The sequence below is a fragment of the Macaca nemestrina genome, chromosome 3, assembly GCF_043159975.1.
Source record: "Macaca nemestrina isolate mMacNem1 chromosome 3, mMacNem.hap1, whole genome shotgun sequence".
NCBI classification, from domain to species: domain Eukaryota; kingdom Metazoa; phylum Chordata; class Mammalia; order Primates; family Cercopithecidae; genus Macaca; species Macaca nemestrina.
Genome location: NC_092127.1, coordinates 158265798 through 158280749, shown reverse-complemented (window position 1 = coordinate 158280749; position 14952 = coordinate 158265798). Strand labels below are relative to the sequence as shown.

Below are 14952 nucleotides of genomic sequence, written 5' to 3'. Positions count from 1 at the left end.
CATTTTGTAGCCCAGGATGGAATGCAATGGCATGATCTCTGCTCACTGCAACCTCTACCTCCAAAGTTCAAGCTATTCTCCTGCCTCAGCCTCCCAAGTAGCTGGTATTACAGGCATGCGCCACCACACCCAGCTAATTTTTGTATTTTTAGTAGAGACAGGGTTTCACCATGTTGGCCAGGCTAGTCTTGAACTCCTGACCTCGGGTGATCCGCCCACCTTGGCCTCCCAAAGTGCTGGGATTACAGGCGTGAGCCACTGTGCCTGGCCAGAAATAAATTTTAATATTCTTTACTAGAGTTCCCTAAAATAGTCTCCTTATTTTAGTAATTATGTTGTCATACTGCTTGACTAGAAAGATATGTCTACTTTGATCCAGAGATTTATAGTGAATTTTATCCTAATTCTAATGTAAAGTATAAATTCTTATAGATAGTCATGACCCACATAATGACGTTTCAGTCAACAGTGGTCCACATACATGGTCCATATTTACCACTTTTTCTTTTTCTTTTTCTTTTTTCTTTTTTTTTTTTTTTTTGAGACAGGGTCTTGTTTTGTTATTCAGGCTTACTCTACATTTTCTATGTTTAGATATGTTTCAATGTGCAAATACTGCTGTGTTACAGTTGCACAGTGTTCAGTACAGTAGCATGCCATACAGGCTTATAGCCTAGGAGCAATAGGCTCTACAATATAGCCTAGGTATGTAGTAGGCTGTTTCATCTAGGTTTGTGTAAGTACACTCTATGATGTTCACACAACAACAAAGTCACCTAATGACAGATTTCTCAGAACATGGTCCTGTTGTTAAGTGACACATAACTGTACTTTCCCTTTGAACCACAGGGAATGAGCCAATGCTCATATTCTTATGCCAATCCATGGCACATTTCCTACTCTAAATAAAAACTACTTAAACTGGTAAGGAAGATATTTGAAAATTGTTATGTCTCTGGTAGCTCAAATGAAAATATGTGTTTGCTGCCTGCAACTATATATTGTTTTTGAATGATCATTTATTTTGTCGATTATTTCAGGATTGGGTACCTTGTCCTGGACTGATGATGGCCAGTTGCTAGCACTCTCCACCCAAAGGGGCTCACTTCATGTTTTCCTGACCAAGCTTCCTATACTTGGGGATGCCTGCAGCACAAGGATTGCCTATCTCACCTCCCTCCTTGAAGTCACCGTAGCCAACCCTATTGAAGGAGTATGAAAATGGTGTTATTTTTCTCTTATTTCTTAATAAAATAAGTTTAGCAGTTGATTTATTACTATTTTTCTCTATGTAGGAGCTACCAATCACAGTTTCTGTTGATGTGGAACCCAACTTTGTGGCAGTAGGTCTTTATCATCTGGCTGTAGGAATGAATAATCGAGCTTGGTTTTATGTCCTTGGAGAGAATGGCAAGTCTAAGTCTAGTTGTTTATTCTTATCTAGCATATAGTTTCTGTTCTTATTTGGTAAGCACTGGAAGTTTCTTTTAGGACCAAGTCTTTCACTCTTTTGTTCATATATCTCATTCTTAGCTTAAATGGTTTTGTAAGTCTTCTAAAAATTCACATAATTTTTAGAAAGCTTTTATTCTTTACCTGTGTAGTGAAGGCAGCATAGCATAGTGGGTAGAGTATGAGCTTCAGAATTAGAGAGGCCCTGGATTTAATTTCCCTTTCTGCCTCGGTTAGTTAAGTGACTATAGACAAATCACTTTGCGTTTGTGAGCCTTACTCATCTAGAAAATGAGGTACTTCTACTTTAATGGATCATGAGGAAGATTAAATAAAATAAAATGCGTGATCTCACTTGGCACAGTGACTGTTTTAAGCACTCCTAAACCTAGTGGGTACTTAATAAATGTTAGTTCTGTCTCCCCTTTTATGCTTTAAATAATAGCTACTAGCACGTGAGGAAAACCTTGTTTTGTTTTTTCTTCTCCTTCTTCCTCCCCATCACCTTTCCCCAATTCTAGGTCAGGTAACCCTCAGGAATAGAACAAACCTGAAAATTAACTGGTTAAACAGGAAACACCATTAAGTTTATTGCCACTTAAGGTTTAATTCTTAATTGTTTTGCATGTGATTTTATTTTCTATTACTTTGTTTCATGTAAACCATAATGGAATGCCTGAAGGCAAATTTATATGGCAACTAAGATTAAAATGAAATTTAATCTTTAAGAGTCAATTTAATCATTTAATCATTTAAGATTAAAATGAAATTTTAAGTTCAGAATATTTTTGCAAAAGCACACCTTTTAAAATTATTTGCAAGTATGTATGAGATAGTTTTACCAATATTTTAATGTGTTGATTTTTAAAAATTGCTACAGCTGTGAAAAAATTGAAAGATATGGAGTATCTGGGAACAGTAGCCAGTATTTGCCTTCATTCTGACTATGCTGCTGCACTTTTTGAAGGCAAAGTCCAGTTACATTTGGTAAGTATAATTTTGATGTCCTGGAGACATGCTAAGTTAAGTTATGATGAACAGCCTAATGTCTGATTATCAAGAATATTGGTTAGGAAGCAAGGATGTACAGACTAACTAGAAAGCCAGGTGTGAGTAAAGGATTAACAAAACCCTTCCCCTTCTATATGAGAAGTTCTATTGACTTTCTAACCCTGTTCCCCAAAAACCTGATAAATATCAACAGTGCTACTCACAACATAGCCTTTAGCAAAAATAATAGTAATAATAATTACCCTGTTGGTAAACTGCAACTAGAAGGAACTATACACAAAACCATAAAAACCTGATGGGAATGCCATACCTTCGGGCTTCCTGGAAGGTGCTGACTCATATTTGGGCATTATGTGTGTGGGGGTCTTTGAAACCATGCCTGCTGAGTTGTTCAAGAGATGTTGGCACCTGTGAAAAGGGGGCTTCTAAGTCAGGGTATTTCTCACATCTGTTTCATGGCTCTTCATGGAAGACAAAGAGATTAGCAATTAGATAGCTGCAGAGCCTGCAGTAAAGACTGTTCACACTAAGAGGGACGTCTGTGCTACCTTGCTGGCAAGCTGTGGTTCCTGTCTGATAGCTTTCTGACTAAACTGACCTCTGGTAGTCTTGGGAGTCTGAATGTTTAGTTGAACTTGAGAAAAAGACACCCCTAGATGTTGTATAGCAGGTTTACTCAAATGAATCTGTGAGCCATTATTATTCTTTACATTTTAGATAGAAAGTGAAATATTGGATGCTCAAGAAGAACGTGAGACTCGGCTTTTCCCAGCAGTGGATGATAAGTGCCGTATCTTATGCCATGCCTTAACTAGTGATTTCCTCATCTATGGTACAGATGTATGTGTCACCTTCTTTATTAGAGAACATTGGGAATTTCTAATTTTTACTTTGTGATCTGTCATTTCCTTCTCCTACCAGCCTTTTTTCTGTATTGAATCCAATACAATTACTGAAGTTATCTGTGATTAATTATATACATTCGTGTGTCTCTTAGCAATGGAGATTCATTCTGAGAAACATGTCGTTGGGCAAGTTCGTCATTGTGTGGATGTCATGGAGTGTGCTTACAGGAACCTAGATGGTACAGCCCACTACACACCTAGCCTGTGTGGTAGAGCCTATTGCTTCTAGGCTACAAACCAGTACAGTATGTGACTGTACTGAACGCTATAGGCAATTGTAACACAATTGTATCTAAACATAGAAAAGGTACCGTAAACATGTGATATAAAATATTTAAAACAGCATGCCTGTATAGGGCACTTAGCATGACAGGAGCTTGCAGGACTGGAAATGCCTCTGGGTGAGTGAGTGAGTGAGTGAGTGGTGAGTGACTATGAAGGCCTGCGGCATTACTGTACACTACCATGGATTTTATCAACATTGTGTACTTAGGGACACTAAATTTATTTAAAATTTTTTTCTTCAATAATAAATTAACCTTATCTCACTATAACTTTTTTACTTTATAAGCTTTTAAATTTTTAAAAACTTTTTGACTCTTTTGTAGTAACACTTAGCTTAAAGTGTTACTAAGCTAATAACACTTAGTAACACTTAAACACTTGACTCTTTTGTAGTAACACTTAGTTTGTTAACAAACACATTGTATAGTTACACAAAATATTTTCTGAAAAAATATATCCTATTCTGTAAGCCTTTCTCTATTTTTCACTTTTTTTAACTTTTAAACTTTTTATAAAAACTAAGACACAAACACACACATTAGTGCAGGCCAGCATAGCATCAAGATCATCAGTATCACTGTCTCCCACCTCTGCATCTTGTCCCACTGGAAGGTCTTCAGCGGGAATAACATGCATGGAACTCTCATCTCCTATGATAACAATGCCTTCAGGATACCTCCTGAAGGACCTGGTTGAGCCTGTTTTATAGTTAAGTTTTTTTTAAATAAATAGGAGTACACTCTAAAATAACAATAAAAAGTATAGTATAATAAATATATAAACCAGTAACAGTCACTTATTATCATTATCAAGTATTATGTGCTACACATAATTATATGCGCTATATTTTTACATAACTGGCAGCACACGAGGTTTGTTTACACCAGCATCACCACAAACTTATGAGTAATGGCTTATGCTTTGACATTATAACATTCACGATATCACTAGGCAATAAGAATTTTTCACCTCCATCCTGATCTTATGGGACTATCATCATATACACAGTCCATCGCTGACCGAAACCTTATGTGGTGAATGACTGTACATGTATAGAACACGTAGGTGGCATGATTTGTTAATGTCAGTGCTTTTGTGATTTTAAGCAATTTTGATGGCCTAGTGAAAAGCTCAGACTTTGGAGCCTAGCAAATCTGGGCTCAAACACCAGTTCTATTACTTGCTAGCTGGTGTTTAACCCCTCCAAGCATCATTTTCCCTATCTGGGTGCCTTAAGGATTTAATTTGGTGATGAACGTAGACAATTCAACTTCAAATCTCTAATGCCTGCATTTAGTAGGCATTCAGCAAATATTAAGATTAATTGAATATTGAGAATCTGACTTCAATTTATTCATCCTTTGAACCATAGGTACTCTATATCTCCAAATATTACATTAGCCACATGCACATAAAACAGTTATAGCATCTTATATTTGTAAAACAGTTTTCACAGATTTTTCAAAGTATGCCATACCTGTTACTTTGATCAGTCTGTAAAAGAATTAAGTAAGGTTGGTAGAAAATGCATTATTTTCCACTTCAGCAAAATATTGGCCGGGTGCAGTGGCTCCCACCTAAAATCCCAGCATTTTGGGAGGCCGAGGCGGGTGGATCGCTTGAGCTCAGGAGTTCGAGACCAACCTGAGCAACAAGGCGAGACCCCCATCTCTAATAAAAATACAAAAAAACAGTCAGACGTGGTGGTGTGTGCCTGTGCTCCCAGCTACTCAGGAGGCTGAGATGGGAAGATCACTTGAGCCCCGGGGGTGGAGGTTGCCAGTGAGCTGAGATCGTGCCACTACACTCCAGCCTGGGTAACAGAGCAAGACCCCGTCTGAAAAACAAAAAACAACAACAGCAAAGAAAAAGTTATTTACTATTTTAAAAGTTTCCACTTTTTCACATGAAATTATCATTACCATTATTATTTTTTAGAGACAGGGTCTCACTCTGTCACCCAGGCTGGAGTGCAGCAGCACGATCATAGCTTACTACAATCTCAACCTCCTGGGCTCAAGCAATCCTCCTGCCTCATCCTTCTGAGTAACTGGGACTACAGGTGCATGCCACCATGCCCTGCTAATTTTTAGTTTTTAATTTTTTTCTTTTTTCTTTTTTTTTTTTTTTTAAGAAATGGACCTCAAAAATTTTTTGTTTGTTTGTTTTGAGACGGAGTCTCACTCTGTAACCCAGGCTGGAGTGCAGTGGCGCGATCTTGGCTCACTCCAACCTCCACTTCCTAGGTTCAAGCAGTACTCTGCCTCAGCCTCCCTAGTAGCTGGGATTATGGGCACCCACCACCCCACTCAGCTAATTTTTGTATTTTTAGTAGGTACGGAGTTTCACCATCTTGGCCAGGCTGGTCTTGAACTCCTGACCTCGTGATCCACCTGCCTCAGCCTCCCAAAGTGCTGGGATTACAGGTGTGAGCCACTGTGCCCAGCTGAAATATTTTTTTTATATTTTCTTTTTATTTATTTATTTATTTTAGAAACCTGCTAATTAATTTTTTTTTTTTTTAATTTTTTTTTGGTAGAGACTGGATCTCACTGTGTTGCTCAGGCTGGTCTTGAACTCCTAGCCTCAAATGATCCTCCTACCTTGGCCTCCCAAAGTGCGGGAATTACAGGCATGGGCCACAGGTGCCTGACCTAAATTATATTTTTGAAAGAACATGTTTTAAACCATGCTTGTTGCCATATGAGAGACTTTTTAAAATTTAAGTTTGACCGAAACTAGTAAGTCTTTGAGATAATATACATCAGTAAGGTAGGTCTCATATATCAGGTAATTTGGTGATATGGAAAAATACAGAACAGGAAATTTGTATGACGCTAATAGTTTATAGAGCCTTGATCTCACTTATTTTATCTCATCTATAAAATACACAGGGAAATTTTCAGGAGGAAGATACTGAAGATTGAGAGGCTAGCAAGTCTGTAGCAAACTGGAACTTAAACTAAAATTTCCTGATGGAAAATCTACTCTTTCCACTATGCCACAGTACTTTTGGAATAAGTGTAGTAGTCTGTTCCTTAAGCAGCAACTATTCCAGTTTCATTCTTGAGTAATTCAGAAAATATCATGGTTTTTGGCAGCTTTATTGAAGTTTCATTGACATGCAAGAAAAATGCACTGTTAAAGTGTACAATTTGGATGGGCACGGTGGCTCATGCCTGTAATCCCAGCACTTTGGGAGGCTAAGACAGGCTGATTGCCTGAGCTCAGGAGTTTGAGGCCAGCTTGGACGACATGGTAAAATCCCGTTTATACTGAAAATACAAAAATTAGCTGGGCTTAATGGCGTACGCCTGTAGTCCCAGCTACTCGGGAGGCTGAGGCAGGAGAATCACTTGAGCCTGAGAGGTGGAGGTTGCAGTGAGCTGAGATCGCACCACTGCACACAGCCTAGGTGACAGAGCAAGACTCTGTCTCCAAAAAAACAAATAAATTAAAATTTAAAAGTGTACAATTTGATAGGTTTTGACATATGTATACACCCATGACACACCATCACTTCAGTGACGATAGTGAACATGGCCAGGTGCTGTGGCTCATGGCTGTAATCCCAACACTTTGGGAGGCCGAGGTGGGCAGATCACTTGAGGTCAGAAGTTCGAGGCCAGGATCACTTGAGGTCAGGAGTTCGAGACCAGCCTGACCAACATGGTGAAACCCCGTCTCTATTAAAAATACAAAAATTAACTGGGCATGGTGGCGCATGCCTGTAATCCCAGCTACTCGGGAGGCTGAGGCAGGAGAATCACTTGAACCCGGGAGGCAGATCCGCCCGCCCATTAAAGAGTGGGCTGGGCTGGGTGCGGTGGCTCGCACCTGTAATCCCAGCACTTTGGGAGGCTGAGGCAGGCAGATCACGAGGTCAGCAGATTGAGACCATCCTGGCTAACATGGTGAAATCCCTCTCAAAGTGCTGGGATTACAGGCGAGAGCCACTGCGCCCAGCTTTTCCCATTGTATTTATTTTCTTGAGTCTGTACCTTTCACATATACTAAATATTATTCTTAGTCACTTCATCAAAAACATGACATTTTTCTCTTAAAATTAGGATGTATGTTTAATTTAAATGTTGAAAGTTAGTATTTCCTTGACTACCTTTTATATTTTCATGACTGAATTTTTTTTTTTTAGACTGGTGTCGTTCAGTATTTCTACATTGAAGACTGGCAATTCGTTAATGATTATCGACATCCTGTCAGTGTGAAAAAGATTTTTCCCGACCCAAATGGTACCAGATTAGTTTTCATTGATGAAAAAAGTGATGGATTTGTTTACTGTCCAGTAAGTCTAGAACATTTTTAAATGTTTATTTTTTGAAATGCAATATAGGGGGAAAAAAGTGTGTTTAAAGCATATCTCATGTAAAATTTTCTATTAATTAGTGCCAAGGATTGTAGTTCTTCGCTATCATCTTCATATCATGTTTATGATAGATTTCTTATGACTATATCAAGACAACTTTTTCCATTATTCTGTAATTTTTCACAGTGGCCATCCCAGAAAGATTTTTAATGGGAAAAAATAGTTATTATATCCTATACCACTTTCAACCTTATCGTATACTTACTGCACAATACAATAATTATAGTGTATCTTCCTGTACATGACTTTTCTCTCCCAATAGGCAGTGAGCTTATCTGTCCTTTCTGCACACCTCAGTTGATTTTCCTCTTTCCTTAAAGATCCTGAGCACAAGGAACAGGTATTTCTGTATTAGATGAATAAAAATGGATGAGCCCATTTTAAAAATCAGCCACTCATATTTTTAAACATCTTTAACTTTTTTGAAAATAGATTTAGAAAAAAGGAGATGTGCCTTTACATTAGTTACTATAATTGGATTTTTCATTTACTTTTTATATCCTGTTAATAGTTTACTATGTTCTTGGTCAAATCACATAAACTACAGCTGCTTGTAGACCCATCCTTAATACTGTTTCCAGGTCCCTAGGTCTCACTGTGGTGTTCCCTCAATGTAAACAGCCTGCTCCTCACTGCTACACTTCGCTTGATACAAAGACTTACTTCCTCCCCATGCCCACCCCTTCTTCCTTTTCTTTCCCTTCCCTTCTTTTCCCTTTCCCTTCCCTTCCTTTCCTTCTCTTCTTTTTCTTTTCTTTTCTTTCTTTATTTGACAAATATAATGAATTTCCACAAATGTACCTGGATTATCTATGCCAAATTCCTAATTTGCTAGTTCTTACTCAATGCACTCCTCCCCCAATTGCAAAGCAAATAAGGAAGGATGAATGACATAAATGAATATAAAGCTCGAGTTCCCTCTACTTAATATGGAAATTCCACCTTGTATAGGTTTCCTTTCTATAACAGGGAACTAATTAGAGCTGCCTTGAATTTCCCCCGTGTGGGTTCACCACAGTTAGAAACTGTGGCTTAGACAGAATAGACAAGAGAGTAGGAGGGTAAATCAGGTGTCTGTCAGGAGTTAAAGTCAAAAATAGGGTGTGGCTGCTAGGAAAGGGTAAGGAGTAAGGTCAGCCTTAAACAAGGTGATTTCATTCATTTTTACTTTCTCCATTTACAGTTCTCTTTTTCTTGATAATTTCTGTCAAGGAGCTCTCACTTTGATTGGATTTCCAGTTTTCCTGTCTGTCTAAGATGGAGACAGTTCTAGTAACTACTTTGTAGGGTTGTTAAATGAAAAGTTAATAGGATGATGCATGTAAGCTTTTAGTACAGTGTTAGCCACATAATAAGCACTCAACAAATGGTTACCTTTTTTTAAAAAAAGTTCAACCACTAGTCCAGTGGCACTGATGTGCTCATCTATACAAAGTGAGCATCAGTATAACATAGACTAACATGGATTAGAAGCAGAGACTCAGGATCCAGACTGCCTGGGTTCCAATACTGGCCGTCGACCTACTAGCTGTGTGACTTTGGGCAGATTTCCCTGTACTTCAGTTTCTTCATCTGTAAAATGGGAATAATAATAGTACCTGTCTTTTAGAGTATAAGGTTAGCATGAAATGAAGTAATTAGTACAATATCTTGTAAGTAGCACTGTCCAATGGAAATATAATGTGAACCACATATATAATTAAAAATTTTATATTAGCTACATTTTTTAAAAGATAAAAAACAAACAGGTGAAATTAATTTTAATATATTTAACTAAACCCTTGAGGAATCGCCATACTGTCTTCCACAATGGTTGAACGAATTTACATTCCCACTAACAGTGTAAAAGCATTCCTCTTTCTCCTCAGCCTTGCCAGCATCTATTGTTTCTTGACTTAATAATCGCCATTCTGACTGGTATGCAATGGTATCTCAAGATTATCATTTCAATGTGTAATTGAATATAAAAAAAGTAATGAGATATTTTACAATCTTTTTTTCATGCGAACTCTCTGAGTGTATAGTTTACACTTAAACATATCTCAATTCGGACTTGGCATATTTCAGTGCTTAATAGGTACATCTGGCTACATGTAGATATTATAATAGCAACTACTATATTAAATAACACAGCTTTGTAATATTACTTATTATTTGCAGGGATTTTATATTTCATTTTTATTTTGAGAGTAGGAGGAGGCAGATATTTTTCAGTTCCCTATTCAGGATATATATAAGCCTATCTGCCTGCGTTCACAGGATTTATATGGACTGATTTTTATAAATAGCTTATTTAGTATGATATTACAGTCAGCCCACCCTATCTGTGGGTTCCTCATCTACGGATTCAACCAACTGTGGATCAAAAATATTCAGAGGAAAAATGGATGGCTTTGTCTACGCTAAACCTGTGCAGAAAATTTTTCTTATCTATATTCCCAATACAGTATGACAACAATTTACATGGCGTTTATGTTGTATTAGGTATTATAAGTAATCTAGAGACGATTTAAAGTATAAGGGAGGGTGTACACAGGTTATACACATATTACAGCATTTTATGGGTCAGGGATTTGGGCATCTGTGGGTTTTGCTATCCGTAGTAGATCCTGGAACCCATCCCTCATGGATATTGAGGGATGATTGTATATTTATATTTGTTGATATGCATTTTAGAGAAGTCTTTTGAAATAAAGCATCCCTAGTGTAATTTACTTCAATCATGTGAATTAATTTGTTTCTTAATACCCAGTATTATCAAATACTCAGTATTATGAAAAATTTCTAAACACAAGTACAAGTGTGTTCGTAGTTTAAATTTCTGTCATCTTGAGCAGCTTTAATTTTTTTTCCTTAAGCTGAAGCTTTGTGTCTAGACTCGTGCGTTCTCCTACAAATTTGCCAGATTTTAGATCAAACCTTGGATTTTCCAAATAACTATAGTTTTTTCAAGCCAGACCTAGGATAAGAATGGAAAAAGAAACTTTCTTTCCTGTTGTTGTTGGAGTGATGTTAAGTTGAATATGACTTAGCTAAAGCCAGCTAAGGCTGCAAACAGGCCTCTACCACGGCAAATGATAATGATTTAAGTACAGACTTGGGGCAAATCTGTAAATCTTATTTTGTAGGTTAATGACACTACCTATGAGATTCCAGATTTTTCACCAACCATTAAAGGTGTTCTTTGGGAAAACTGGCCAATGGATAAAGGTGTATTTATTGCTTATGATGATGATAAGGTGTACACTTATGTCTTTCACAAGGACACTATACAAGGTACTAAACCCCTTTTGTGTATATTTGCTGACAAATGAATTTCCCCATTGCAGTAAAATTAAAACATGCCTTTCTGATTTTTGTGCTGAGTATTAGCTTTCAGCTTTGAGATTTCTGTTTTATAATGTAGGAGCCAAGGTTATTTTGGCTGGTAGCACCAAAGTTCCTTTTGCTCATAAACCTTTGCTGCTATATAATGGAGAGTTGACCTGCCAAACACAGAGTGGAAAAGTAAACAACATCTACCTTAGCACCTATGGCTTTCTCAGCAACTTCAGAGATACGGGGCCTGACGAACTGAGACCAATGCTGGCACAGAATTTAATGCTAAAAAGGTAGGCTTTCAAACACTTCTTCTTTTGGAACTTCTCGTTTGCTTTTGTGATTTTAAAGGTCAAATCCTATAATTATTTTATCTTATTTTATTGCTTTATTCTTTCTCCTTGCAAGAATATTTTTTATTTTTTATAAATGTGGAAATATAAGTGCAGTTGTGCTACATGGATATAGTGCATATGGTGAAGTCTGGGCTTTTAATGTACCCATCACCAGAATAGTGAACACTGCACCCAGTAGGCAGTATTTTATCCCTCAACCCCGTCTCACCGTCCCACCTTTTGGAGTTTCCAGTGTCTCTTATTCCACCTGTATGTCCATGTGTACCCATTGTTTATCTCCCACTTCTAAGTGAGAACGTGCAGTTTTTGACTTTGGGGTATTTCACTTAGGATAATGACCTCGAATTCCATCCATATTGCTGCAAAAGACATGATTTCATTTTTAACAGCTGAGTAGTATTCCATGTTGTGTATGTCTGTATATACACACCACGTTTTAAAATCCAGTCATCTGTTGATGGACACTTAGTTGATTCCATGACTTTGCTATTGTGAATAGTGCTGCAGCAAACAAATGAGTGCAGGTGTCTTTTTGATAAAATGTCAAATCCTATTCAATAGATGGAGATAACAGCACTTCCCTTGTTCATTTCACAGGGGTATTGTGAGGCTCAGATAAGATAGTAAGCTGTTTTTATTATGAGTACTTTATTGTAAGAAAGCCCGTAAGAACAAAACAGTTTCTAAGCTTCCAAAGAGCCCAGTTATTGTGAAATCCTAATAAACCTAATTATGTCAACAATATCTTGATTTCATCATAATGAAGTTTGATTTTTGCTTTGCTTGTAATTTCCTTTTCCTGTTTTTTTCTCTTATCTCCTAGAGCCACTGTGAATTTCCTTTGACGTTCTAATTCTTCTGAGCCTCTCTTAAATGTGCTGTTTGTTGGGGTCTCATGAGTTTCCTTCTCTTCTTACTCTAATTATTCTTCCTGAGTAAATCTCTGCTTAACATGGCTCAACATACCACCCATATGAAGTTGACTTTAAAATCTGTGTCTTTATCTTAAACCTGTACTTACAACTACCTTCCAGTCATATGTACTTGGAAGTCCATGAGCTCTTCAAACTTGCCCTTTCTAAAACTGAACTCATCAATTTCCACAGACCCCTATTTTCCCTCACTCTAATCACACATGCACATGCCTTAACACACACACACACCAGCTCCTTTCCTCCTCCTGTGTTCCCTTGTCTTTACCCAGGCCCTCACTTGGAATAACGTGTAATGTAACTCTCCACTTCCTAACTGCTGTGTCTGCCAGTAGCCTTATAACGATCTCATCTGTTCTCCACACACTTTTGAAAATGTGATTTGATCCCCTCATTTCCCTGCTCAAGATACTTCAGCGACTTCCTATTGCTTTTACAAACAAATCCAAATTCCTGGGGGACCTCCATGACCTACTAGGCACTTCATGATTTAAGACCAGCTCAGCTGTTTCCACTCAACTCCCTCTCTGTTCCACTGGCTGCTGAAATTGCATATATTTCATGATTCTTCCTGGAGTGCCCTTTCGCTATCTCTGAATGTAGTAACCCCTCTTTCTTTACCCATCAGAAATTAGTGGAGCCATCTGCTGCTCCAGGAAGCCTTCCCCGACTTCCCCACCACCACAAGCAGTCCTGCTTGGGGTCTTTCTGATGTGTTGCCTCAGAGCCAGGATGCAGTATACACAGTGGTTAAGAGCATGACACCACTTATCTCTGTGTGCCTTGGGCTAGTCTTTTAACATCTGTAAGCCTCACTTTCCTAATCTTTAAAGGAGAAATAATAATAATACTTAGTAGGTAGTGTTATTAGGGTAAGGGAATTTATGCAAAAGACTTAGCACCAAGAGTTATCTATTGTAAGTACTCAGTTACTTCTGTCAAACTGTGTTATAGTCATTTGTTTCCTTATCTGTCTCTTCCACCTTCCCCAATTGTGACTGCCTTAAGGACAGCAACTGTGGTTGATTTTTGTGTCATGTTTCCAAGCACATAAGAGGAGCTCAGTAAATGTGTGTTGGATGGAAAAATGAATAGGTGAATAGATAAATGGATAAATGAATAGATAGATGAATGAAATATATTCACTCATGTAGAGGTTCCACCAAAAGTTTAATTGGCATTTATGTTCATGTTTTAAACCAGAGGTCTGAAAACCTTTTCTGTTATGGTCCAAATGGTAAATATTTCAAGCTTTAAGGGCCATAGGGTCTCTATCACAGCTACTCAGGCTGGCTGTTGTAGCCGGAAAGTGGCCACAGACAATCCATTAAAGAGTGGGCTGGGCCGGGTGCGGTGGCACACGCCTGTAATCCCAGCACTTTGGGAGGCCAAGGCGGGTGGATCACGAGGTCAGCAGGTCAAGACCATCCTGCCTAACATGGTGAAACCCCATCTCTACTAAAAATACAAAAAATTAGCTGGCGTGGTAGTGCGCAACCTGTAGTCCCAGCTACTCAGGAGGCTGAGGCAGGAGAATAACAAACTGGGGAGGCCAAGGTTGCAGTTAAGTGAGATTGCGCCACTGCACTCCACCCTGAGCGACAGAGCAAGACTCTGTCTTCAAAAAAAAAAAAAAAGAGTGGGCTGATGAGTGACTTTGTTCCACTCAAGCTGTATTTTCAAAACAGCATCTGACTAGATTTGGCCCATGAGCCATAGTTTGCTGACCCCTGTTTTAAACTTCTAAATTTATAGGAATAGAATACTAATTTTATTAGACTTATGGAGAACAAAAATAATATTCATCTATGTGTGAAATAAAAAGAAATAAATGAATAGCATTAGTTTAGTTGTTAATTGAGTAGGCTGATTACAGAGTAGATTCAGATTGATAAAAGAAATTCAGGGAAAAACATTTATCTGCACAAAGGAAGAAAGCTTAAGTGTCTTTTCATTACTTGCAAATGACGATTACAGGTTAAGAAATGTTTTAGACAGTTTATCTGGGGCACACTGTTAGATAACATGTAGTCTGAAAATTGCCTAACGTGGCAAGTGGAGCGTTCTGATTAAGCTTATGTACTTACATCCCAGGTTCTCTGATGCTTGGGAAATGTGCAGGATTCTGAATGATGAGGCTGCCTGGAATGAGTTGGCCAGAGCTTGTCTACATCACATGGAAGTGGAGTTTGCAATCCGTGTTTATCGGAGAATTGGAAATGTTGGCATGGTGATGTCCTTGGAACAAATAAAGGTAAACAGCATGTTATAGAATTATCAAGTAAGTTAAGATTTAAATGCTATTTTAA

General features: G+C 38.0%; 1 protein-coding gene and 1 long non-coding RNA gene across 8 annotated transcripts in view; one reads left to right on the top strand and one right to left on the bottom strand.

The window, feature by feature from the left end:
* Positions 1-14952, top strand: part of LOC105487966 (WD repeat domain 19) — a 93725-nt gene that overhangs the window by 31173 nt on the left and 47600 nt on the right. For 6 of the 7 annotated variants that reach the window (XR_011621350.1, XM_071093720.1, XM_071093719.1 and 3 more), the window contains 8 exons: positions 1041-1213; positions 1296-1410; positions 2333-2439; positions 3181-3303; positions 7807-7956; positions 11166-11313; positions 11444-11648; positions 14738-14897. Coding sequence is in view for 6 of the 7 variants with exons in the window: in XM_071093720.1 (XP_070949821.1) it covers positions 1041-1213; positions 1296-1410; positions 2333-2439; positions 3181-3303; positions 7807-7956; positions 11166-11313; positions 11444-11648; positions 14738-14897 (1181 nt within the window). In the remaining variant the exon portion in view is untranslated. The remainder of the gene's footprint in view (positions 1-1040; positions 1214-1295; positions 1411-2332; positions 2440-3180; positions 3304-7806; positions 7957-11165; positions 11314-11443; positions 11649-14737; positions 14898-14952) is intronic. The other variant, XM_071093721.1, reaches the window with a different exon arrangement.
* Positions 2715-14842, bottom strand: LOC139362435 (uncharacterized). Its single transcript, XR_011621351.1, has 4 exons — positions 14731-14842; positions 8243-8360; positions 5131-5490; positions 2715-2924 (listed from the first exon to the last, which is right to left on the bottom strand). It is a non-coding gene; the product is annotated as an uncharacterized lncRNA (long non-coding RNA).